This window comes from Jaculus jaculus, chromosome 10, assembly GCF_020740685.1.
Source record: "Jaculus jaculus isolate mJacJac1 chromosome 10, mJacJac1.mat.Y.cur, whole genome shotgun sequence".
Taxonomy (NCBI): domain Eukaryota; kingdom Metazoa; phylum Chordata; class Mammalia; order Rodentia; family Dipodidae; genus Jaculus; species Jaculus jaculus.
Genome location: NC_059111.1, coordinates 109,111,877 through 109,135,175, shown reverse-complemented (window position 1 = coordinate 109,135,175; position 23,299 = coordinate 109,111,877). Strand labels below are relative to the sequence as shown.

The 23,299-nt window shown below is 43.9% G+C and overlaps 1 protein-coding gene across 1 annotated transcript; it reads left to right on the top strand.

Moving 5' to 3' along the window:
• Positions 1-1,140: 1,140 nt before the first annotated feature.
• On the top strand, positions 1,141-19,126 carry LOC101604339 (zinc finger protein 786). The gene is made up of 4 exons (XM_045160087.1): positions 1,141-1,383; positions 5,301-5,427; positions 11,091-11,243; positions 17,391-19,126. The coding sequence occupies exons 1-4, from the start codon at positions 1,141-1,143 to the stop codon at positions 18,644-18,646; spliced, it is 1,779 nt and encodes a 592-aa protein (XP_045016022.1). The 3' UTR covers positions 18,647-19,126.
• The last annotated feature ends 4,173 nt before the right edge of the window (positions 19,127-23,299 follow it).

Genomic DNA, 23,299 nt, shown 5'->3' with positions numbered 1-23,299 from the left:
GGGAAATAACTTGAGATGATGGCTAGCTTTGTTTAATGTCTTATGAAATTTTCATGAACAATCCAAGCATAATTGTTAAGAACATGTGTATTAAGTTCATGTCAGTGGAATAAAAGTTTTATGAATAAAAAAAAAATAAATAAAAAATAAATATTTTTTAAAGGGCTGGAGAGATGGCTTAGGGGTTAAGACTCTTGCCACGAAGCCAAAGGACCTAGATTCAATTCCCCAGGACCCATGTAAGCCAGATGCACAAGGTAGCACATGTGTCACTGGCTGGGGACCAAGCATTCAAAACACATGAGTCTATGGGGGACCTCCCCTTCAAATGAACACACAAGCTTACACCCTTCCTGTGTTTCTATTTCTTCCCCACATTTTGTTTCTCACACGTTCTTTCTGCTTCTTCCACTTCTTTGTTCTTCAGTCTCCCTGTAGATGCTTTGGGTGCCCTGCCCTCATTCCTTGTGCCCACCTGTCAACACATGCAGTATCTGTCTGAGGCATGGGTGGGTAAATCTCATTTCTCAGGGTTTCTCTGGCCAAGGGACCAGCGCCTGGGTCACTAAAAGTGCTCCCAACCAAAAAGGACAGAACTTGTGGACAAATATCCATCCTGGCCTGAGTCAGATCCGAAGGGTGAGGATTGATGCCCAACCAGCATCCCCGGCTTGTGCCCTTTCTTTCCCTTTGCCCACAGTGGCAACCTGTTTTAAGGGGAAGCCCATTTGCGGGCCATCTTCTTACATGTCCAGGCTCCTGGGTTTGATTCCTTCATAGATGAATCAACCAACTGTCTCTCCCTCTATCTCTTTATTCTCTCTCTCTCTCTCCATCCGTCTCTTTCTTTCTCTCTTTATTTTTTGCGTTTTGGTTTTTCGAGGTAGGGTCTCCCTCTAGCCCAGGCTGACCTGGAATTCACTATGTAGTCTCAGGGTGGCCTCGAACTCACAGCGATCCTCCTACCTCTGCCTCTCGAGTGCTGGGATTAAAGGCGTGCGCCACCACGCCCGGCTTCATCCCTCTGTTTCTCTCCTCTCCCTCCTCTCCGTGCCACCGTCTTTGCAATTCAGCTCATATGCACCGGTTTCCCTCCCTTGGAAAATGTAGACGGTCCCCTTAACTGCTTTGCCTGGGCCAATGCGAAGAACGACTCCCGCCCGTGCTCCGGCTCCTCCCGCCCGCAGGGGGCGCTGTGGGGCAGAGCGGCCGCCGGGTCCCGGGCCCGCGCGGGGCGGCGGTGCTGACCTTGGGGAATTGGCCGGGCATCGGGGCCGAGCAGGTGGCTGCTGCGGGTGGAGAACCGGGCACCGCTGCACTGTGGAGGACGGTGGACGCCGTCGGGGCCACGCCCTGCAACGGGCCATGGTCGAGTCCGCTAGGGTAGGGGGCCCCCGGCTGGCTGGCCGCTGGGTCCTGGGGCCGGCGTGGGTGCGGGGCGTGGGGGGTCCGGCGCGGGGGGCCGCCGCTCGGGGGCTCGTGGGTGCCAGACCCGAAACAAAGGCCCCGAGCTGGGAGGGCGAGGGCGCGGAGGGCGCGCCCCGAGGTCCGCCGCTGAATGCAGAACGCGGGCTCGGAACGAGGAGCTCGGAATTGATGTCTGGCGCCGTTCCCATGTCAGGATTTAGCCGCCAGCTTGACGGCGCTGCTCATGTTGAGCGCATGAGGGAAGGACTGTGTGCTCCGGGGGTCCTAGAGGACAGGAAGACCCGAAAAGAACACGGACTTGCTTGATTATTTAGTGTTTCATTGAAATCAGGGTATAGAGGGGGTGGCTAGGTTTTAGTAAGGTTTCTTCTTTCTTTTTTAACTTTTCTATTTAAAATTCTTGAAAAATAACTTGAGCTTATTAACTTTAAGACCCCTGTACAATCTCAACAAAAAAACATTTTTCCAAGGCTAAGCATATGAAAGATTCACAGCCCTTTCTGGTTTTTTGAGGTAGGGTCTCGCTCTAGCCCAGGCTGACCTGGAATTCACTATGCAGTCTCAGGATGTCCTCGAACTCACAGCGATCTTACTACCTCTGCCACCCAAGTGCTAGGATTAGAGGCGTGGGCCACCACGACGGGGGTTGACAGCACATTTAAAAATTTTTATGTATATATATATATAGAGAGAGAGAGAGAGAGAGAAATATGCAGGTAGAGAGAGAATGGGTGCACCAGGGCCTCAAGCCGCTGCAAACGAACTCCAGACATGTGCACCCCCTTGTGCATCTGCCTCACGTGGGTCCTGGGAAATCAAACCTAGGTCCTTTGGCTTTGCAGGCAAACACCTTACCCACTAAGCCATCTCTCCAGCCCCACAGCATATTTATAGACAGTAAATAGAAGTTATGTCATTCCTGTAGATGGAAAAATAGCCATAAGAAAATATTCTTCCAAATTAATATATCAATTTATTTCACTTTCATGGAATGGCAGGTATTTTTAAATTTATCCACTACAGAAATACACCTGTAACCTGTAATCCAAAGATTACGTTGCCCCACCCAGTGGAGTGAAGTAGAAATTTTATTGTTTAAGGCCTTTGTCTTTTGTTTTGTTTTTGTTTGTTTGTTTTTAGGTAGGGTCTCACTCTAGCCCAGGCTGATCTGGAATTCCCTATGCAGTCTCAGGATGGCCTTGAACCCGGGTAATCCATGTACTCTGCCTCCTGAGTGCTGGAATTAAAGGAATGCCCCAGCACAACTGACTACCTTTGTCATTAAAAAAAAATTTTTTTTTTGCTTATTTTATTCATTTGATAGAGAAGTGAATGGGTATGATGGAGACTTCAGCTGCTCCAAACGAACTCCAGATGCATGCGCCACCTTGTGCATCTGGTTTAGGTGGTCCTGGGGAATTGAACCTGGTTCCTTTGGCTTCACAGGCAAGTGCCTTAACCACTAATATCCCTGCGGCCCACCTTTGCCATTTTTTTTAAATAAAATATTTGAGAGAGGGGCTGGAGGGATGGCATAGTGATTAAGCACTTGCCTGTGAAGTCTAAGGACCCACCTAAGCCAGATGCACAAGGTGGCGCATGTATTTGGAGTTCGTTTGCACTGGCTGGAGGCCCTGGTGTGCCCATTTTCTCTCTCTCTCTCTTGCTCTGTCACTCTCAAATCAAAATAAACAAAAAAATCTTTTAAAAAATTATTTGAGGGCTGGAGAGATGTCTTAGCAGTTAAGGTGCTTGCCTGCAAAGTCAAAGGACCCAGGTTTGATTCCCCAGGACCCATGTTAGCCAGATGTACAATGGGGCACAGGTGTCTGGAGTTTGTTTGCAGTGGCTAGAGGCCCTGGCACGCCCCTATTCTCTCTCTCTCCCCCCCTTTCTCTGTCAAATTAATAAATAAAAATAAAATATTTTTAAAAATTATTTGAGAGAATAGGGAGCTAGAAGTGTAGGCAGGTAGAGATAATGGTCATGCCAGGGCCTCCTGACACTGCAAACAAACTCTAGAAACATGTGCTACCTTGTGCATTTGGATTATATGGGCACTGGGGAATTGAACCTGGGTCCTTAGACTTCACAGCAAGCACCTTAACCACTATGCCATCTTTCCAGCCTGGCCCCCTTTGTCATCTTAACTGAGCAATTATTGTACACTGTGACTGGAGTATAGTTTTTTGATCTTCACAATTTCATGAATTGAAGTTCTTCTCCTTCTTTCTGTCATTCTTTCTCTCTCTCTCTTTTAAGATAGGGTCTCATGTGTCCCTGCCTAATCCTGAAATTGCCAGGTATCCAAAGGTGACCTTGAGCTTTGGATCCTCTGGCCTGTACCTCCCTAGAGTTGGAATTATAAATGTGCCACAAATTTGAGGCAGCCTGCTACACATAGTGAGTTTCAAGTCTGAAAAGTAAGACTCGCAGTCCTTTGGATAGTAGAATGGCTCCTACGTGACTGATAGGCATGTAGGAGGCACGTCCTGAACACATAGAACATCACACTATGCAGAAAAGCATACAGTTTAAGACTTACGCCAGAAGCTGGGCGTGGTGGCGCACGCCTTTAATCCCAGCACTGGGGAGGCAGAGGTAGGAGGATTGCCATGACTTCGAGGCCACCCTGAGACTCCACAGTGAATTCCAGGGCAGACTGAGCTAGAGTGAGACCCTGCCTCGAAAAACCAAAAGAAAAGAAAAGAAAAAATAAAAAAGCTTACAAGCGGGCTCCTGGAGGCTGGAGAGATGGCTTAGCATTAGTTTATCATGGCAGGAATAAGTCACATTGCATCTGCAGGCCTGGAAGCAGAGAGAGGTGAATGCTGGTAACTTGCTTTCTCCTTTTTATGCAGTCTGGGTCCCCAGCCCATGTGATGGTGCTGCCCACATTTGGGGGGGGGGGTCTTCCCACTTCCATTAACCTAGTCTAAACAATCCTTTACTGACATACCTAAATCCATGGTGATTCCAAATTCTGTCAAATGAGATGGGTTAGTGGTTAAGCGCTTGCCTGTGAAGCCTAAGGACCCCGGTTCGAGGCTCGATTCCCCAGGACCCACGTTAGCCAGATGCACAAGGGGTGCAAGTATCTGGAGTTTGTTTGCAGTGGCTGGAAGCCCTGGCACGCCCATTTTCTCTCTCTTTCTCTCTCTCTGACTGTTTCTCTCTCTGCCTGTATCTCTCAAATAAGTAAATAAAAATAAAATAATAAAAATTTTTTTTAAAAAAAAGATATTTTTTCTCTCTTATTGTAAGGAGAGAGACAGAATGGGCACACCAGGGCCTCTAGCCAATGCAAACTCCAAACATATGCTCCACCTTGTACATATAGCTAACGTGGGTCCTGAAGAATCTACCTGGGTCTTTATGCTTTGCCAACAAGTGCTGTACTGCTAAGCCACCTCTCTTTGTAGGCTTGAATCCTACAAAGGTAAAAGTACTGATGCATAAGGAAACGCAGCAGAACATTATCTTTTTTATTTTTTTGAGGTAGGGTTTTGCTCTATCCCAGGCTGATCTAGAACTCACTCAGTAGTTGCAGGTTGGCCTTGAACTCACAGTGATCCTCCTACCTCTGCCTTCTGAGTGCTGAGACGAAAGATGTGCATCACTATACCCAGCTTCTTAAATTTTTGTTTTGTTTTGTTTTTTCAAGGTAGAGTCTCACTTTAGCTCAGGCTGACCTGGGATTCACTCTGTAGTTCCAGGCTGACCTCAAAATCATGGCAATACTCCTACCTCTACCTCCCAAGTGCTGGGATTAAAGGCTTGCACCACCACGCCCAGCTTCTTAAGTTTTTTATAAGAATGATCTGGAGTCATTTTGCAATAATCATGACTGTCTATTATATCTGTCAATTCAGAGCCCTTTGACTTTTGAGGATGTGGCAGTTCATTTCTCGGAGCAAGAATGGCAGAATCTAGAGGAATGGCAGAAGGAGCTTTACAAGCATGTCATGAGAACCAATTATGAAATGCTTCTCTCTCTAGGTAAGGAGTGTTCACGTTCTGGGGCACGTCATGGAACTGCATCTTCTGAGGGCTCAGGCACTTGGTGCTCCTACTTGTCAGGTAGCAAGATTTCTTGGAAATTTACTCAGAAAGGCTTTTTACCCTATTTTCTTTATTTTGTTTTTTTTCGAGGTAGGGTCATGCCCTAGATTGGGCTGACCTGGAATTCACTATGTAGTCTCAAGGTGCCCAACTCACTCCTACCTCCTCCTCCTGAGTGCTGGGATTAAAGGTGTGCGCTAGGACTGGAGAGATGGTTTAGCGGTTAAATGCTTGCCTGTGAAACCTAAGGACTTGGGTTCGAGGCTTGATTCCCCAGGACCCATGTTAGCCACGAGTCTGGAGTTCATTTGCAATAGCTGGAGGCCCTGGCGCCCATTCTCTGCCTCTTTCTCTCTCTGTCTGTAGCTCTCAAATAAATAATAATAAAAAGTGTGCACTACCATGCCTACCTCATATTCTTTTTTAAAGTAATATTTTAAATGCTTTTTAATAAAATAATATTTTTATTAACCTATACTCAGTTAATTCCAGGCTGACCTGGAATTCACTATGTAGTTTCAGGGTGGCCTCTAACTCTCAGTGATCCTCCTATCTCTACTTCCCAAGTGCTGGGATTAAAGGCATATGCCACCATGCCTGGCTGCAACCACTTTATTTTTTACTTTTCCTACCCTCTCTCCTTTTAACTATATCCATTTTACAATTGGTAGTTGCCTTTACTTATGGTAACACCTGTTTCTTGATTATTGATATTAATAGCATTAATTCATTTAAAAAAAAAAGAGATTGGGGGCTGGAGAGAGGGCTCAGCATTTAAGGTGCTTGTCTGCAAAGCCTAACAACCCCAATTCAAGTAACCAGTACCCATGTAAAGCCAGATACACAAAGTGGTGCATACATCTGGAGTTCATTTATAGTGGCTGGAGGCCCTGATGTGTCCATTCTCTCTGTCTGTCTCTCTTCTCTCTATCTCTGTCTGTTTGCAAATAAATAAAAATATTGTGTTGGGTGTGGTGGTGCACGTCTTTAATCCCAGCACTCAGGAGGCAAAGGTAGGAGGATCACCATGAGTTCAAGGCCACCCTGAGACTACCAAGTGAATTCCAGATCAGCCTGGGCTAGAGTGAGACCAAATATATATATAATTAAAAAAAAAAGATTAGCTTATTTATTTCCATTCCTTTTCTGTTTTTCTTCTCTGATTTTGTCTCTTTTTTTGCATGACTTTATTGGTTTGTTTTATAATTTAAAATAATCTACTTAAGGGCTGGAGAGATGCTTAGTGGTTAAGGCACTTGCCTGCAAAGCCAACGGACCTAGGTTTGATTCCCCAGGACCCACGTAAGCCAGACATACAAGGGGGTGCATTCGCCTAGAGTTTGTTTGCAGGGCTAGAAGCCCCGGTGTGCCCATTCTCTGTCCCTCTCCACTTCTCTCTCTCTCTCTCTCTCTCTCTTTCTTTCTCAAATAAGTAAATAAAAATAATCTACTGAAATCTTTAAATCATGATCCAGCAACATCATATGTCTTGACTCCTTCAACATATAAACATATGTTAATTACCTCCCGTACTCCTCCCATCTTTCCTGCCAACTCATGGCAGCTCTATCTACTTCTTTAATATGTCAAGGTTTCTAAACTTATATTCTTTTTTAATGTTTTTATTTTGTTTATTTATTTGAGAACGAGAGACAGAGAAAGAGAGAGAGAATGGGGCCACTGCAAACAAACTCTAGGGACGTGCGCCCCCTTGTGCATCTGGCTAACATAGGTCCTGGAGAATCGAGCCTCGAACCGGGGTCCTTAGACTTCACAGGCAAGTGCTTAACCACTAAGCCATCTCTCCAGCCCTAAACTTATATTCTTTATCATAGTTTAGTTTTCCAGATTGTAGCTATGAATTGTTCCTAAAACATGTAACTCAAGACATGTATTAAATTATTTTATTGTTACCCAAAAACCACTTAAAGAAATTGAATATACAGAGAAATATACTTCTAGATTACCAAGCCTGGGCTACTCTCAAAATGTGTCCCAAGCATTGAGCTGAGAGGATTGTTTTTATCATAGTCATCAGTTCAAAGTCATGTTGTGTTCACAATCATGAATGAACTGTTTAGATTTGTGTTTCAATAACTTTCTCCTTTATTCATACTTTCATTCATATGCTTCTGATTATGCATGCTCTTCATGATACTGTCAGTTCTTTTCAAATCCACATATATACTTAAAGCAGTGCCATCTCAAAGATGAGGAGGACTCTAAGCTGATCCTAGAGAACAGAGGACAGGGCTGGAGGAATGGCTCAATGGTTAAGGTTAAGGTTTAGCTTGCAAAGCCAAAAGGACCCATATTCAATTCCCCAGAACCCACATTAGCCAGATGCACGAGGGGGTGCACACGTCTGGAGTTTGTTAGCAGTGGCTGGAGGCCCTGTATGCCTATTCTCTCTCTCTCTAATAAATAAAATATTTTTTAAAAATTAAAAAAATGAGAACATAGAACAGCCAAGGCGAGGTTTTTTGTTTTTGTTTTCAAACACAATGGAAGGTGATTGCTCTACCATAGAGCAAGACTTAATGTTAGAGATGGGAAAATATGTCACCCATATTTTGAAGACATGAAACAGCTGAAGTGGTAATTCACCACAGCCATCTTGCAAAACAGAACAATTTGGGGGCATATAGTAAAGCTGATGGCACATACCCACTGTGATACAGCAGCTCATGGGAATGACAATGTCTGTGATGTGCCTAGAGCTTGCTGGCAAGCAAATGGACAAGAGGGATTGAGATATACTCCTGTAAGTACAAGTAGCATCAAATGCATGAGCCCAAGCTCATTGTTTCAAATTAGTGAAATTTTGAAAATAAAATTTAAGCAAGTACCAGAATTATACATGGTGTGGTGATTTGAATCAGGTGTATTCCATAAACTTAGGTGTTTTGAATGCTAGCTTCCCAGCTGATGGAAATTTGGGAATTAAAGCCTCTTGGAGGCAGTGTATTGTTGGGGGTGGGCTTACGATTGTTATAGCCAGTTCCCTCTTGCCAATGTTTGGCACATTCTCCTGTTCCTGTTGTCCACCTGCTGTTGTCCAGGAGGTGATGTCCACCCTCTGCTCATGCCATCATTCTCCCCTGCCAACATGGAGCTTCCTCTGGAGTCTGTAAGCCAAAATAACCTTTTTTTTTCCCCCACAAGCTGCTCTTGGTCCAGTGTTTTCTGCCAGCAGCATGAACCTGACTGCAGCACATGGCTTATGCAAAAGTTTTAAGAATCCAGGTGTCTGTGGGGGGGAGGGTATTACCATGGGATATTTTTTATAATCACGGAAAATGTTAATAAAAATTGAGGAAAAAAAAAAAAAAAGAAGCCAGGTGTGATGGCACATGCCTTTAATCCCAGCACTTGGGAGGCAGAGGTAGGATAGCCGTGAGTTCAAGGCCAGCCTGAGAGTACATGGTGAATTCCAGGTTGGCCTGTGCTAGAGTGAGACCCTACCTCGAAAAACCAAAAGAAAAAAAAAAGGGGGGAATTAAGCAGGCCGTTAATACTTATTTATATGTATATATTTTTTAAATGAAAATGAAAATGGGAGCTGGCCAGGGTGGCACACTCCTTTAATCCCAACACTTGGGAGGCAGAGGTGGGAGGATCTCTGTGAGTTCAAGACCAGCCTGGAACTAAAGAGTGAGTTCCAGGTCAGCCTTGTGCAAGAGCGAGACCCTACCTAGGAAAAAAACAAAAATAAAAATAAATAAATAAACAGAGCTGAAGTGATTGCTCAGTGGCTAAATGCTTGCCTGCAAAGCCTAACGACCTGTGTTCGATTCCTCAGTACCCATATAAAACCAGATGTACAAAGTGGTGCATGCATCTGGAGTCCATTTGCAGAGGCTGGAGTCCCTGGTATGCCCTTTCTGTCTGTCTCTACTTGCAAATAAATAAATTAAAATACTTTAAAAATAAACAACATAGGGCTGGAGAAATGGCTTAGCAGTTAAGGCATTTGCCTGCAAAGCCAAAGGATCCCAGTTCACTTCTCCAGGACCACATAAGCCAGATGCACAAGGGGGTGCATGCATCTGGAATTCATTTTCAGTGGCTGGAGGCCCTGGTGTGCCCATTCTCTCTCTCTCTCTCAAATAAATAAATATTTTTTAAAATAAATAAATAACATAAAACATTAGGCTATAAATGTAGTTTATTGGAAGAGCACTTACCTAGCATGTGTGAGGCACTGGTTCAATCCTTACTAACAAACAAATATAAAGTTAACACACTGGACTAGGGGTGTGGCTCAGTGATAAGACTACTTGTTTAATATGTCATAGGCCCTGTGTTCCATCCTCAACCACACAATGTATAAATAAGTAAATAAGTATACATGGAAATTATGAGCACTAAGAGATTTAGCAGGGGAGTGCTTATCTCTGAAGATAAACACCGAATTCAGGGGCTTTAATCATGTGAATATAAAGTAAGTGTGTTAACATGGTAAGATCTGACAGCATCCAGGTTTTTAAAAACTTTCTAAATATTTACTTATTCATTTATTTGCATATGTGTGTGTGGGTTTGCCAGGGTTTCTTGTCACTGCAAACAAACAGCAGACATCTGTGCCAGGTTTTGTCACTTTTTGTTTTTGTGTCTAACTTTACATGGTGCTAGGGAGTCAAACCTGGGCTAATAAGCTTTGCAAGCAAGTGCCTCTAACTGCTGGGTCATGTCCCCAGCTGTAGATTTTATATAATTCTCATTTTTCCACAGGCTCAAAATACTTTTTGCATTTTTTAGTAATCTTTTTATTTGTTTATTTGCAAAGAGAGAAATACAGAGAAGAGAGACAGAGAAAGGGCTCTCCAGGTCCACTAGCCACTGCATGCTAACTCCAGAAGCATGTGCCACTTTATGCATCTGTCTTACCTGGGTACTGGGGCATCAAACCTGAGTCCTTAGGCAAGCACCTTAACCACTAAGCTGTCTCAACAGCCCTTGAAATGTTTTTGCTTATGTGTCCGTGTTCACATGTGCACTAGTAGGTGTGTGTGCATGTGCAAGTGCAGGCTAGAGGACAACTTCAGGTGTTCTCAGGTAACCATTCACCTTTTGTAAGACAGGGTCTCTCACTGGGCTGGGACTCACCAAGTGAGCTAAACTGGCTGCCAGTGAGCCTCATGGATCTGCCTGTATCTGTGTCCCATCTCTGGGATTATAAACCCATGCCACTACATGGGTTCTTAAGGACATTAAAACAGGCTGGGTGTGGTGGTACATGCCTCTAATTTCAGCACTCTGGGGGCAGAAGTAGGAGGATCACTGTGAGTTTGAGGCCAGCATGACTCTACATAGTGAATACCAAATCAGCCTGGGCTAGAGTGAGATTCTACCTCCAAAAAAAAAAAAAAATTATACACACACACACACACACACACACACACACACATATATATTTGCTATTTTGTTTCACTTGCAAGCAATGGTAGATAGGTGGACAGTTTGCTTCTCTTCAAATAAACCTAGTACTTGTTGCCATGTCATGCATTATTCCATAAATGTATTTGGATAAATTTAGAAACAATGTGCTTTATAGTGCTCAAGGAAGGCAGATTACCCTGTCTGACTTCTTTGTGCAGATGGTGGACTTCCCAAACCAGAACTGATTTCCTGGATTGAAAAGGGTACAGAATCCTTCTGCAGCTGGGCAGAGGCACAGAAACTAGAAAACGTGATTCACCCCTCTGTTGATGTGCATTTTGATCCAGTTATTGGGAAACAGCTATTTGGAGGTGAGTATTACGAAATCAGGGTCTGGAAGCTGAAGAGATGGCCTAGCAGTTAAAGGCACTTGCTTGGAAAGGCTTGACAGACTGGGGCTGGAGGGATTGCTTAGCGGTTAAGGCATTTTTCTATTTTATGGAAAAGTTTGAGAAGCATTGGTGTTAGTTCTTCCCTGAAGGTCTGGTAAAATTTGCCAGTGAATCCATCTGGCCTGGACCTTTTTTAGTTGGGAGATTTTTTTTTTTTTAGGTTGGGAGATTTTTTTTATAACTACTTGGATCTCCATACTTGTTATAGGTCTATTTAAGGGGTTAATCTCATCTTGATTTAATTTTGTTAGGTCGTGCCAGACGTGGTGGTACACGTCTTTAATCCCAGCACTCAGGAGGTAGAGGTAGGAGGACCACCATGAGTTCAAGGCCACCCTGAGGCTACATAGTGAATTCCAGGTCAGCCTGAGCTAGAGTGAGACCCTACCTCGAACCCCCCCCCAAAAAAAATATACATATATAAATAATTTTGTTAGGTCATATAAATCAAGGAAATCATCCATTTCTTTCAGAATATATGTTCTTATAGTATGTCCCTATGATTTTTTTCAATTTCTCTTATCTCTTGTGATGGTGCCTTTTTCAACTCTAATTTTATTAGTCTCTTCTCTCTTTCTTTTGGTCAGATTTGCTAGGGGTTTATCCATCTTGCTTGTCTTTTCAAAGAACCAACTCTTTGCTTCATTGAGTCTTTGGATTATTATTTTTTTTTGGTTTCTATTTTATTAATTTCTGCCCTAATCTTCATGTCTACTGATTTTTTTGTTTGTTTGTTTGCCTTGTTCTTTTGCCAAGGCCTTAAGGTGAAGCATTAAGTTGTTTACTTGCAACCTTTCTAATATTTTTTTTTTTTTTTGAGGTAGGGTCTCACTCTGGTCCAGGCTGACCTGGAATTAACTCTGTAGTCTCAGAGTGGCCTCGAACTCATGGCGATCCTCCTATCTGCCTCCCAAGTGCTGGGATTAAAGGCGTGCACCACCACGCCCAGCTCTAATTTCTTAATATGGCACTTAAAGCTATAAATTTCCCTCTTAGGACTGCCTTCATTGTGTCCCAAAGGTTTTGATATGTTGTGTTCTCATTATCATTTGATTCTATGAATTTTTTGATTTCCTTCTTGATTTTTTTCATTGACCCATTCATCATTTAGTAGTGTATTGTTTAGTTTCCCTGATTTTATGCATGCTCTATAACTTTTCTTGCTATTGATTTGTAGTTTCATCCCATTGTGATCAGATAGAGTACAAAGAATTATTTCAGTTTTCCTGTATTTGTTAAGATTTGCTTTGTGGAAGCCGGGCGTGGTGGTGCACGCCATTAATCCTAGCACTTGGGAGGCAGAGGTAGGAGGAGCGCCATGAGTTTGAGGCCACCCTGAGACTACATAGTTAATTCCAGGTCAGCCTGGACTACAGTGAGACCTTGCCTTGAAAAACAAAACAAAAAAACAAAAAACAAACAAAAAAAAAAAGATTTGCTTTGTGGGCTGGAGAGATGGCTTAGCGGTTAAGCACTTACCTGTGAAGCCTAAGGACCCCAGTTCAAAGCTTGTTTCCCCAGAACCCACATAGCCAGATGCACAAGAGGGCACACACATCTGGAGTTCGTTTGCAGTGGCTGGAGGCCCTAGCGTGCCCATTTTCTCTATTTTTCTCTATCTGCCTCTTTCTCTGTCGCTGTCAAATAAATAATTTTTTTTTTAATTTTTATTAGCATTTTCCATGATTGTAAAAACATATCCCATGGTAATTCCCCCCCCCCCCACTTTCCCCTTTGAAATTCCATTCTCCATCATATTACCTCCCCAACTCAATCATTGTACTTACATATATACAATATCAACCTATTAAGTACTTTCCTCCCTTCCTTTCTTTTCCCTTTATATCTCCTTTTTAACTTACTGGCCTCTACTACTAAGTGTTTTCTGTCTCATGCAGAAGCCCAATCTTCTGTAGCTAGGATCCACACGTGAGAGAGAACATGTGGCGCTTGGCTTTCTGGGCCTGAGTTACCTCACTTAGTATAATCCTTTCCAGGTCCTTCCATTTTTCTGCAAATTTTATAACTTCATCTTTCTTTACCGCTGAGTAGAACTCCATTGTATAAATGTGCCACATCTTCATTATCCACTCATCTGTTGAGGGACATCTAGGCTGGTTCCATTTCCCAGCTATTATAAATTGAGCAGCAATAAACATGGTTGAGCATGTACTTCCAAGGAAATGAGATGAATCCTTCGGATATATGCCTAGGAGTACTCTAGCTGGGTCATATGGTAGATCAATCTTTAGCTGTTTTAGGAGCCTCCACACTGATTTCCACAATGGCTGGACCAGATTGCATTCCCACTAGCAGAGAAGGGTTCCTCTTTTTCCACATCCCCGCCAACATTTATGATCATTTGTTTTCATGATGGTGGCCAATCTGACAGGAGTGAGATGGAATCTCAATGTAGTTTTAATCTGCATTTCCCTGATGACTAGTGACGTAGAACATTTCTTTAGATGCTTATATGCCATTTGTATTTCTTCCTTTGAGAATGCTCTGTTTAGCTCCATAGCCCATTTTTTGATTGGCTTGTTTGATTCCTTATTATTTAACTTTTTGAGTTCGTTGTATATCTTAGATATTAATCCTCTATCAGATATATAGCTGGCGAAGATTTTTTCCCATTCTGTACGTTGCCTCTGCTTTTTTCACTGTGTCCTTTGCAGTGCAAAATCTTTGTAATTTCATGAGGTCCCAGTGATTAATCTGTGGTTTTATTGCCTGAGCAACTGGGGTTGTATTCAGAAAGTCTTTGCCAAGACCAATATGTTGAAGGGTTTCCCCTACTTTTTCCTCTAGCAGTTTCAGAGTTTCAGGTCTGATGTTAAGGTCTTTAATCCATGTGGACTTAATTCTTGTGCATGGAGAGAGAGAAGAATCTGTTTTCATCCTTCTGCAGATATAAATCCAGTTTTCCCAACACCATTTGCTGAAGAGGCTGTCTTTTCTCCCAATGAGTATTTTTGGCATTTTTATCGAATATCAGGTGGCTATAGCTACCTGGACTTACATCTGGGTCCTCTATTCTGTTCCACTGATCTACATGTCTGTTTTTGTGCCAGTACCATGCTGTTTTTGTTACTATGGCTCTGTAGTATAGGCTAAAATCAGGTATGGTGATACCACCAGCCTTATTTTTGTTGCTCAGTATTACTTTAGATATTCGAGGTTTTTTGTGATTCCAAATGAATTTTTGGATTGTTTTTTCTATTTCCATGAAGAAAGCCTTTGGAATTTTGATAGGGATTGCATTAAATGTGTAGATTGCTTGAGGTAAGATTGCCATTTTCACAATATTGATTCTTCCAATCCAGGAACAAGGGATGTTTCTCCACTTTCTAGTGTCTTCTGCAATTTCTCGCTTGGGTGTTTTAAAGTTCTCATTGTAGAGATTCTTTACTTCCTTCGTTAGGTTTATTCCAAGGTACTTTATTTTTTTTGATGCAATTATGAGTGGGAGTGATTCTCTGATTTCATCCTCTGTGTGTTTGTTGTTAGCATATATGAAGGCTACTGATTTCTGTGTATTTATTTTGTATCCTGCTACATGGCTATAGGATTTTATCAGCTCTAACAGTTTGCTAGTAGAGTCTTTAGGGTCCTTTATGTATAGAATCATGTCATCTGCAAATAATGATAACTTGATCTCTTCCTTTCCAATTTGTATTCCTTTTATGTGTGTCTCTTGCCTTATTGCTATGGCTAAGACTTCCAAAACTATATTAAATAAAAGTGAAGACAGTGGACACCCTTGTCTTATTCCTGATTTTAGTGGAAAAGCTTCCAGTTTTTCCCCATTTAGTAATATGTTGGCTGTAGGCTTGTCATAAATAGCTTTTATTATATTGAGATATGTTCCTTCTATTCCCAGTCTCTGTAGGACTTTTGTCATGAAGGGATGTTGGATTTTGTCAAATGCTTTCTCTGCGTCCAATGAGATGATCATGTGATTTTTGTCCTTCAAACCGTTTATATAATATATTACATTTATAGATTTGCGTATATTGAACCATCCCCCCATCTCTGGGATAAAGCCTACTTGGTCAGGGTGAATGATTTTTTTGATATACTCTTTTATTTATTTATCTATTTATTTATTTGAGAGCAACAGACACAGAGAGAAAGACAGATAGAGGGAGAGAGAGAATGGACGCTCCAGGGCTTCCAGCCTCTGCAAACGAACTCCAGACGCGTGCGCCCCCTTGTGCATCTGGCTAACGTGGGACCTGGGGAACCAAGCCTCGAACCAGGGTCCATAGGCTTCACAGGCGAACGCTTAACCGCTAAGCCATTTCTCCAGCCCCCTTGATATACTCTTGTATTCTGTTTGCCAATATTTTGTTGAGAATTTTTTTTTTTTTTTTTGGTTTTTCGAGGTAGGGTCTCACTCTGGCTCAGGCTGACCAGGAATTCACTATGTAGTCTCAGGGTGGCCTCGAACTCATGGCGATCCTCCTACCTCTGCCTCCCGAGTGCTGGGATTAAAGGCATGCGCCACCACGCCCGGCCCTTTGTTGAGAATTTTTGCATCTATGTTCATGAGGGAGATTGGTCTGTAATTTTCTTTTTTTGTTCTATCTTTGCCTGGTTTTGATATCATGGTGATGCTGGCCTCATAGAAGGAGTTAAAAGGTAAAAAAAAAAAAAAAAAAAAAAAAAAAGCTAGGCGTGGTGGCGCACACCATTAATCCTAGCACTTGGGAGGCAGAGGAAGGAGGATTGCTGAGAGTTCGAGGCTACCCTGAGAATACAGAGTGAATTTCAGGTCAGCCTGGGCTAGAGGGAGACCCTACCTTGAAAATCTGGAAAAAAAAGAAAGAAAAAAAAAAAAGATTTTCTTTGTGTTCTAATATATGGTCTATTTTAGAGAATGTTCCATGTGCTGCTGAAAAGAATGTGTATTCTGCAGCATTTGGATGAAATGTAGATATTTATTAGGTCCATTTGTTCTATGACCTCATTTAATCCCAATGCCACTGTTTGTTTATTAGCTGGGATGACCTATCAATTATGAGAGTGGGGTGTTGAAGTCACCTACAACTGTGTTGGTGTTATCTGTGACCTTAGTTCTAATAGCATTTGTTTGATGAAATTGGGAGCCCCCATGTTAGGTGAATATATGTTTAGGATTATAATGACTTCCTGTTGGAATGTGCCTTTAGTCAATATAAAGTGACCTTCCTCATCTTTTCTAACCAATGTTGGTCTGAAGTCTACACTATCAGATAGGACCTGTTGCAGTCCGGTTCGCATTGCTGGTAGAAATCACCCAACCAAGAGCAGCTTTTGGGAAAAAGAGATTTATTTTGGCTTACAGGCTCGAGGGGAAGCTCCACGATGGCAGGGGAAAACGATGACATGAGCAGAGGGTGGACATCACCCCCTGGCCAACATAAGGTGAACCACAGCAACAGGAGGGTGTGCCAAACACTGGCATGGGGAAACTGGCTATAAAGCCCATAAGCCTGCCTCCAACAATACACTCCCTCCAGGAGGCATTAATTCCCAAATATCCATCAGCTGGGAACCTAACATTCAGAACACTTAAGTTTATGGGGGACACCTGAATCAAACCACCACAGGACCCCTGCTTGTTTTCTAGGCCCATTTGCTTGAAACACTGTTTTCCCCTGCAAATGAACTCCAGATGCAGGCACCCCCTTGTACATCTGGCTTACATGGGTCCTGGGGAATTGAACCATGGTCCTTTAGCTTTGCAGGCAAGCGCCTTAACTGCTAAGCCATTTCTCCAGCCCCTCTTCTCAGTTGAATCATGTCATAGATCCGCTCGTTTAAGTTTAGCAGACAGTTACAGACTTACTTTGGATAGGACATGGTGGGTTTGGATGGTTCAGCAGGGTGCTCTGAGCATCACAGGTCCTAGTTATGAGTGGCTGTACTGCGATGATCTTTAGTCATGCCATAGACAGGAGGAACGACTGAGGTTTGTGTTCAGTTTCAAGAAGTCAGCAAGCTATGAACTCAGGAGAAATGAAATGTCATTCATTTCCTCTTAAATCCTCTTGACAAGTCAGCATTCCTTTGGTCTCTTTTCAGGAGAAAAGGAAGCTATTTCCTTTGGACCTGACCAATGCATGGATCTCATGAACGCACAGAGGCACAACCCTGAGGCTCTAACTGCAATGGTTAACAGTTCCAGCCAGTCTGCTCAAAGAGAAGGGATCTCAACTTACAAAGCTCTGGGTTTCCCTAGCTTTCTGGAAGTCCCTGTCCAGCAGCATACCCACCACTCTTTGCCTGTCCACGGGGAAAACTCCTGGAAGAACCACTTCGTGAAGCACCAGAAGGGTCATTCCAAGGACCCATCACACAAGGTCTGGAAGAAGATCAACAAACGGGCTAGTGCCCAGCAGCAATGGGACACGGCAGGGGCACAGAGGCATTTCCCATGTCCTGAGTGTGGGGAGAGCTTCCGCCTGAAGAGCACATTGCGAGCCCACCAGCAGCGACATGGCAGAGAGAGGCCTTTCACCTGCAGCGAATGTGGCCGAGCCTTTGTCCACCAGTGCAGTCTCCGAGACCACCTCAGAGTGCACAGTGGGGAAAGGCCCTTCCAGTGCCCAGACTGCCTTAGGAGCTTCCGCCTGAAGGGCCTTCTGAAGGCCCACCAGTTTACCCATAGCAAGGAGATGCCATTCTCCTGTGGGGAGTGTGGCAAGGGTTTTACCAAGCAGTGCAGCCTCACTGGGCACTTGCGTGTGCACAGTGGCGAGAGGCCCTTCCAGTGCCCAGAGTGTGACAGGAGCTTCCGCCTGAAGGGGCAGCTGCTTAGCCATCAGCGTCTGCACACAGGCGAGAGACCCTTTCAGTGCCCAGAGTGTGGCAAGAGCTATCGTGTGAAGTCTGACATGAAGACACACCAGTTGATGCACAGCGGGCAGATGCCATTCTCCTGTGAGTGTGGGAAGGGCTTTGCCAAGCAGTCTAAGCTTGTGGAACACATCAGGATACACACAGGGGAGAAGCCTTTCCAGTGTCCCAAGTGTGACAAGAGTTTCCGCTTGAAGGTGCAACTGCTTAGCCACCAAGGCCTGCACACGGGGGAGAGACCTTTCCACTGCCCCGAGTGTGATAAAAACTTCCGGGAAAGGAGCCACATGCTCAGGCACCAGCGCATCCACAGGCCTGAGAGGCCCTTTGCCTGTGGTGACTGTGGGAAGGGGTTCATTTATAAGTCCAGACTGGCTGAGCACATCAGGGTGCATCCAAAATCCTGCCAGGCCCCAAGGAAGCCTGACATTAAGACAAGGCTTAGCCAACTGTTGGCAATGATAGAGGCTGACTGGAGCTGAGGCAGGTGGGACATCAAAGCAATGGGCACAACTAAATTACCAGGGAATCCTTGGGGTTGGTAGTCAAACTCACTGGAAGGCAGATGTTAGGAACTGGGGACTGGCTTTGAGCAAAAATGTAACACAAAATGGGAATATAGGAAACCATAAAGGACTTTATGTTTGGAAACTTCACCAATTATATTTCCTATCCATTGGTTAAAAGAAGATATTTGTTCTTCCTGTTATCTTAGGTGACAATTTTCACCCAAATGCACAGTTGCATCTTAAAGTCCCACCTTGGGCATTTGCTTGCAAAGCCTGCAGGACCAGGTTGAGTTCCCCAGTACTCACATAAAGGCAGAGCATAAATTGGCACATGAGTCTGGAGTTCATTTGCAAGGGCAAGAGGCCCTTGTGCACCTATACTTACTGTCTTTAGCTGGCTGTCACTTTCTCTTTCCCTCCCCTCTCTCAAATGAATAAACAAAAATACTTGAAGTCCCATCTTGAATTTAATAAGGAAATCCTATCATTCTATATCTCTCTCTTTTTTCAAAGTAGAGACTCACTCTAGTAATATGCTGGCCTCACACTCATAGCAGTGATTCTCCTACCTCTCTGCCTCCTGAGTGCTGGGATTAAAGGCATGCACCTTCCTGTCATTCTCAAAGCTGAAAAGGTATGGATGCCATGAAATGTCAATTCTACCTTTTTTCTTTTCAGAGTATGGCTCTAAAATGTGAGTCAAGAGCCGGGCATGGTGGCACACACCTTTAATCCCAGCACTTGGGAGGCAGAGGTAGGAGGATCGCCGTGAGTTCAAGGCCACCCTGAGACTACATAGTGAATTCCAGGTCAGCCTGGACCAGAGTGAGATCCTACCTCAAAAACCAAAATAAATAAAATAAAATGTGAGTCAAACTGAATTTTCCTGACATGAAATGCTCTTGGATTTGGTTTTGGTTCATTTCTTAAATTTATTTTTTATTTTACTTTATTTTACTTTTTTGGTTTTTTGAGGTAGAGTCTCACTCTAATTCAGGCTGACCTGGAATTCACTATGTAGTCTCAGGGTGGCCTTGAACTCATGGTTTTCCTCCTACCTCTGCCTCCCAGGTGCTGGGATTAAAGGCATGCGCCATCACACCCAGCTTCATTTTATTTTTTTTAAATAGCAATAAGATGAATTCATGTGAATGCCAAAGTTCAACAGTGTGTATAGTGATTGATGCATTGTGCTTCTTGAGGAAATGCTGCTGATGGTCCCAGAAAAACCTGACTGATCTGAGTTGAAGCAACAAAAACACTAGTTGCTGAGTGGCTTGGATCCAAACCAGAAGTTGATGAGATAGAGTTGGATAGATGACTCAATGGTTAAGTGTATTTCCTGTACAAGCATAAGGACCTGACAGGGGCATAATACTGGTCAAATTCAAATGTATAGAACCCATGTTAAACAACTGGGTGAGGCCACATGTACCTGGAACCCAAATTCTGAAGGAGAGCCAAGACTCAAGAATCACCAGAGCTTGTGGGGAAAAAAAGAAAAAACTACCACCACAAAAAAGGAAGCTCCAGATCAGTAAGAGACTCGCTATAGCCAGACGTGATGGTTCACACCTTCAATCCCAGCACTCAGGAAGCAGAAGTAGGACTGCTGTGAGTTTGAGGCCACCCTGAGACTACATAGTAAATTCCAGGTCAGCCTGGGCTACAGCAGGACCCTACCTTGAACCTGCCTCCCCCCACCAAAAAAAAAAAAAGGCTAAAATAAGAATGGACAGAAGAGTGGGGGTGCATGCCTTTAACCCCAGCACTTTGGAGACAGGTAGGAGGATTGCTGTGAGTTTGAGTCCAGTCTGAGGCAACGTAGTGAATTCCAGGTTAGCCTGGGCTAAAGCAAGAACCATTAGCTCCCCCACCCCACCAAAAACATTTTGACAGAAGCATGATGAGTGGGACATCCGACTTTCTGCTCTGGCCACCACAGGCGAATGTACCCTGCTACAGGCGAGCACATGAAGTATTGCAAGGGAACATACATATGTATACTACACACACGATATTGCAAGTGTTTTGTCACTTGGCCTGGCCAATGCCTTGTGGGTTTTTTTTTTTTTTTTTTTGTAATAAACAGGGGAGAACTCAAAGATCATAATCTAAAATGATAGTCAAGAATGAAAAGCCTTAAGCCAGGCGTGGATGGGTCAGTGGTTAAACAGGCTTCCTTCCCCCCCCCCCCCCTGCCAAGGATCAGGTCTAATGTAGAAGAGGTGGCGGAAAGAATGTAAGAGCCAAAGGAAAGACAGGACTCCATACAACATCTCCCTCCAGACACAAAATGGCCTGGATATCCATGGCCTCACAGTGCCTCACATTACCTGCATAAGACCATCATAAGAGGAGGAAAAGATCATGACATCAAAAGTAAAAGAGACTGATTCAGATGGGGAGGGCATATGATGGAGAATGGAGTGTCAAAGGGGTAAGTGGAGGGAGGGAGGGTATTACCATGGGGCATTTTTTATAATCATGAAAGTTGTCAATTTAAAAAGAAAAGTTAGTAAAAACTCATAGGAAATTATGAAGACAAATATTTGACTGGGTTCCTACTTATTTTTTAAGACTTCTTTAAGGTAATACTGAACTGTTTGATTGTCTAAATTCTATATAGTCTAAATTCTATATTCAAAGATGTCACCAATGGGCTGGAGAAATGGCTTAGCGGTTAAGTGCTTGCCTGTGAAGCCTAAGGACCCCGGTTCAAGGCTCAGTTCCCCAGGACCCACGTTAGCCAGATGCACAAGGGGGCGCATGCATCTGGAGTTCGTTTCCAGTGGCTGGCTGGCTCTCTCGCTCTCTCTCTCTCTCTCTCTCTCTGGCTCTTTCTCTGTCGCTCTCAAATAAATAAAAATGAACAAAAGAAAAGATGTCATTGGTATAAATGCTTGCATGCTTTTTCTACCCTACATAACTGATAGGGAACCCTGAGATTCATAGACATTAAAAATATTAAGGGCTAAGCCTGGCGCGGAGGCGCACGCCTTTAATCCCAGCACTCGGGAGGCAGAGGTAGGAGGATTGCCATGAGTTTGAGGCCACCCTGAGACTACATAGTGAATTCCAGGTCAGCCTGGGCTGGAGTAAGACCTTACCTTGAAAAACAAAACAAATCAACAAAAATATTAAGGGCTGAAGGGATGGCATTTGCCTGCAAAGCCAAAGGAACCCTGGTTCAATTCCCCAGGACCCACATAAGAGGCAGGAAGAGTGCTGAAAGCTGGAGGCCAGCCAGAGCTACACAGGTCTCAGGAAGTAAAACAAAACCAAACTAAATTTCCTAATTACTAACATCTTTGGGTGGCCCACTTTCTTCTCCCGCATTCACAAGAAAACACTGCTGAAGTGTTGAGATTTATTTATCCTTGCCTTCTATAGTTTTTCAGACATGTTAATCCCCAGGTATTAAAAAAAAAAACACTATAACCCTAATGCTAATAAGGTACTTTTGGACCTACAACCCATATTTATTCTCCAAAACATTTAAGAAGGAAAACCTGAAGACTATAAAAACTACTAGATTACCTATCTGACATTGTTGCTTAAAAAAATATTTTTTATTTTTATTTATTCGACAGAGAAAGGGGAGGGGGAAGAGAATGGGCGCACCAGGGCATACAGCCACTGCAAATGAACTCCAGACACATGCGCCCCCTTGTACATCTGGCAGTCCTGGGTCAGCCATCTCTCCCGTTGTCTGTTTCTGAAAAATTGAATAAGTAACATAAAGCGATGTTGAGACCACAATCTGATGATTTGTTTACAGACCATGGAATCCTAGTTGTGGTTGACGGTGATTATTACTACTAAGACAGGGTCTCACTCTGCAGCCCAGACTGACCCCACAGACGTGGCAGTCTTCCTGCCTCTCAGCCTGAGGGCTGGAATTGCAGACGTGCACCATCACTCCCTGCTCTGGATTGGTTTTACTTCATCCTCTTCCTGGTTACTCACTCAACATAATAGCCGTCCAGGAAAAAACAAACTTTTATAGGCCCAAGAAGGAAAAGAAAACCAAACTAGGGCTGGAGACAGGGCTTAGCGGTTAAGACACTTGCCCGCAAAGCCAAAGGGCCCAGATTCATTTCCCCAGGACCCGCGCAAGCCACACCCACAAGGTGGCCCAAGTGTCTGGAGTTCGTTTGCAGTGTCTGGAGGCCCTGGCTCGCCCATTCACTCTCAAATAAATAAAACAATTAAGAAAAAAATAGCAAACGAACATGAAATAGGAGTCAGAATGCTTGTTTATTTCCTTTTCCCAACAGACTAGTTCGTGCTCCTCAATGCGCTCTGGTTTCCAGGCTTCAGGGGTGGGGTGGGAATAACCATCAGACACACAACGCCAGCCCCCACACCTTCACTAAACTACGCGTGTTCTTCAAGGAAGAAGCTGAGCCCCGCCCCGTCACGCCCCACCCGCTATGGAACCAACCAATCGCTTCCCTGGGCGTACACAGGCTCCGCCCCTCACGTCCGGCCCGGCCTCCTTTGTTCTCGACTGCTCTCTTTCTCCGCCTGTGCGCTCCGGGCAAACCGAGTGGCAGCCGCTGATTGGTGGTCGCCGCGCAGCCAATCAGAAGGGGGCACCTCACATTAGGGCTCCGAGTTTTA